This window comes from Argopecten irradians, chromosome 6 (assembly GCF_041381155.1).
Source record: "Argopecten irradians isolate NY chromosome 6, Ai_NY, whole genome shotgun sequence".
Taxonomy (NCBI): Eukaryota; Metazoa; Mollusca; class Bivalvia; order Pectinida; family Pectinidae; genus Argopecten; species Argopecten irradians.
Window position 1 is genome coordinate 12,620,834 of NC_091139.1, and position 2,865 is coordinate 12,623,698.

Below are 2,865 nucleotides of genomic sequence, written 5' to 3' on the forward strand. Positions count from 1 at the left end.
ACATCATTAATGGTCATCGTACCAGATTATTTCGTCATCATGTCGTGATAGATTTAAAATTAATATTTTAGATTAAGGTTGCCTTATCGTGGCAGTAATATTTACACGCATCACCATAGGAAATAAGATTTTGTCTTATGGATGGGTAGTACGTGATGTCATGTAGCTTAGCTCGCTCTGGTCGATAGTTCGTATTGTTAGCGTAATGGGTACCAATAAAACAGCTTATTCGATACTACTCAGCTACAAATGGTCGGTGGCAGCTTTTACAAATATTTAAGTGATCTGCTCAGTCATGCGTAAGAAACTATTTCTAATTGAACCGAAATTAAGACATATTATATTGCCTGAAGAGAAACAGAGAATAAAGCAGTGAGCGGGTATTATGACCCGGTACCTGTAAATAATGTTTTTCATACACCTGAGGCCTACATTGTTTACTCCTGTTATGCCTTACATTTGCGATAGGTCTTGTTTATTAAAGGTGCGTGTCCCTCTGCAGCATTCAGAGTGCGCGCACTGCCACACCTGGGCGGACATTACCAGACAGAGTTCCAATGGTGAGTAGCGATACACCTTAGGTACCGCTATATTTGTGATCCCGACAAACTTAACAATGAATTTCACTGTGTCAATATTGATAGTTGTTAGCAATTCTATCGAACGCTACATACGGTAAGGTGGACAGTCTGCTTACCCTATAGGGAGCAGTGACGCTCAACACTACTATTGAATTCAAACCGTTTTTGTTATTCTGTCGATGAAGTGGATTTCTCAATTGAGTAACGAAATCCTGCGTGACAATACAAGAGGAACTTATACTAAAGTATCTTTGACACGTGGTAACGATAAGTTGTTATGAGTGCGGTTAGATACATATTCCTTCATCCATGGATTTGGCAAAGCTGGTTATTGGTAACAAAAAGGACGGTATGAAGAACACCGTGATGTTGAATAATTTTATGAAGGAGGGAAACCCTAACGACAATGCTTGCCCTTCCTCCCCACTATCAAAAGGAAATATTGAAGCAAATGGGGAATCGGCAAAAAATCTTACCAATTCATTATTGGATACCTTCAAGTCTGGCTTGTCGGCACCAAACAACAATAAGAAAACGCCGGTACCCACAGAAAATGGAATACTATCTCAACTTAGATCTTCTAGTGCCAAAACGTCGAATGAAACGACAAATGAACACGACAACAGGAAAAAGTCTTTCCCGAAGGAAAATGGAATATTATCACAATTGAAATCTTCTAGTGCCAAAGCATCGAATGATATGACATGTGAACCGACAAATGACAATAAGAAAAACGCAATATCTAAGGAGAATAGAATATTGTCACAGTTGAAATCTTCTTTCGCAAAAACTGCAAGTGAACCGGTAAGTGAAGCGGAAGACAATAGGAAAAAGTCAGTACCTAAGGAAAATAGAATAATGTCTCAATTTAAGTCTCCTCGTGCGAAAACAGCTACGGAACCAACAAGTGATCGAGATGTTCTTTCTTTATCGCAGTCATCGAAAAAGTCGAATTCTAGTAAAGTTAAAGGTTTAGTTGGTAGAGAGAGTGTGAGTTCTAGGGGTAAACCGAGACAAAGTTTGGAGGATTCCATCGACGATGAACTCGAAGATTTGGATTCGGACTCAGAGCCCGGTACCCCTGAACCACCGGCTCCGTCGTTCTGGTCAACGTTCGAGGATTCTATACTGAAAATAAATGACCAGACAGACCATATGTCGTTAAAACCAAGGCCAAATTTCGACGCTAGTGACGATTTCAAGGGCGTGATGACCGCGATGTTCGGTAATACAGAATATGGACGGGCAAAGAGTTATACATTACTTAAAGAGAAAATTAACCGACTTACAAATGTGTCCGGTATGGCCTCGAGGCTGTTCCGTAGTGCGGCGAAGGACGCGAACAAGGAGGAGGAGGAAGAGGATCAAGAGGAGACGGAGGAAGAGAGGGAGGCTGCCAAAGCCAACGAAATGGAGAACATTAGGTCAGAATTAAAGGGAGCTAAACGGGGCTGGAAACTTCTCCGGAGAAACGTTAATGAAACAGCTCTTGCCGAAAATACCAAAGAATCTAAACTGAAATGGACGATGGTCAGTCACCATGTGACCCGACTGACGGACTTAGATAAGGCCCGACAGGACTTATACGAGAGGTATGGGATAGTGCCGGTCACACAGGAGGACGGAACAATGCAGTGTAAAAATGTTATGTGGAGCAAGAGAGCTATCTCGTTAAATATGACACATCCCAGCTTTTACAAAATGCCCTCATCGCCAGACGATAAGAAGAAGAAAAAGAAAAATCGTGCACAGAGCGCGCATGTGCCTTCGAACAATTCTAGACCTCTCACTGCCGGTAGGCGAGTAAACATTAAAACAATACCTAATCGACCCGCTTCGGAAAGTAGGATATTAAGGTGACAAGTTTGTAAAGTCAAATAATTTATTATCGTGTTGGCGACAACCCAAACATCTGGTGGGATTATTGAACTACAACGATGGGGGACAATTGTTAGTCTTAACTGGTAATCTTCCGGAATTTCCATTTAATCTTAACAGAAAAGGTGAGCTAGTCTCTAGACAAACATTAATGTTACTGAATTATTATAGAAAATGCTTCCACGAAACATTAATTAACAAATATCATTGACATGGGTATTTATTTTATATACATGTACATGTAATTAATAACATTTAATTAGGTATTGTCGGTGTTAAGCAAACAGGCGATTTAATTACCTTATTTTATGGTTTATAAATCCCAATATTAACCGACATCATGAGTCAGTAATAGTTTATTACACGAACTATCAATAAATAACGGTATATAATGGCATATTGTGGA

General features: G+C 40.0%; 1 protein-coding gene across 1 annotated transcript; it reads left to right on the forward strand.

Annotated features, from left to right (window-relative positions):
• The first annotated feature begins 473 nt into the window (after nt 1-473).
• Nucleotides 474-2,865, forward strand: LOC138325018 (micronuclear linker histone polyprotein-like). The gene has a single exon (XM_069270356.1). The coding sequence runs from the start codon at nt 891-893 to the stop codon at nt 2,439-2,441; it is 1,551 nt and encodes a 516-aa protein (XP_069126457.1). The 5' UTR covers nt 474-890; the 3' UTR covers nt 2,442-2,865.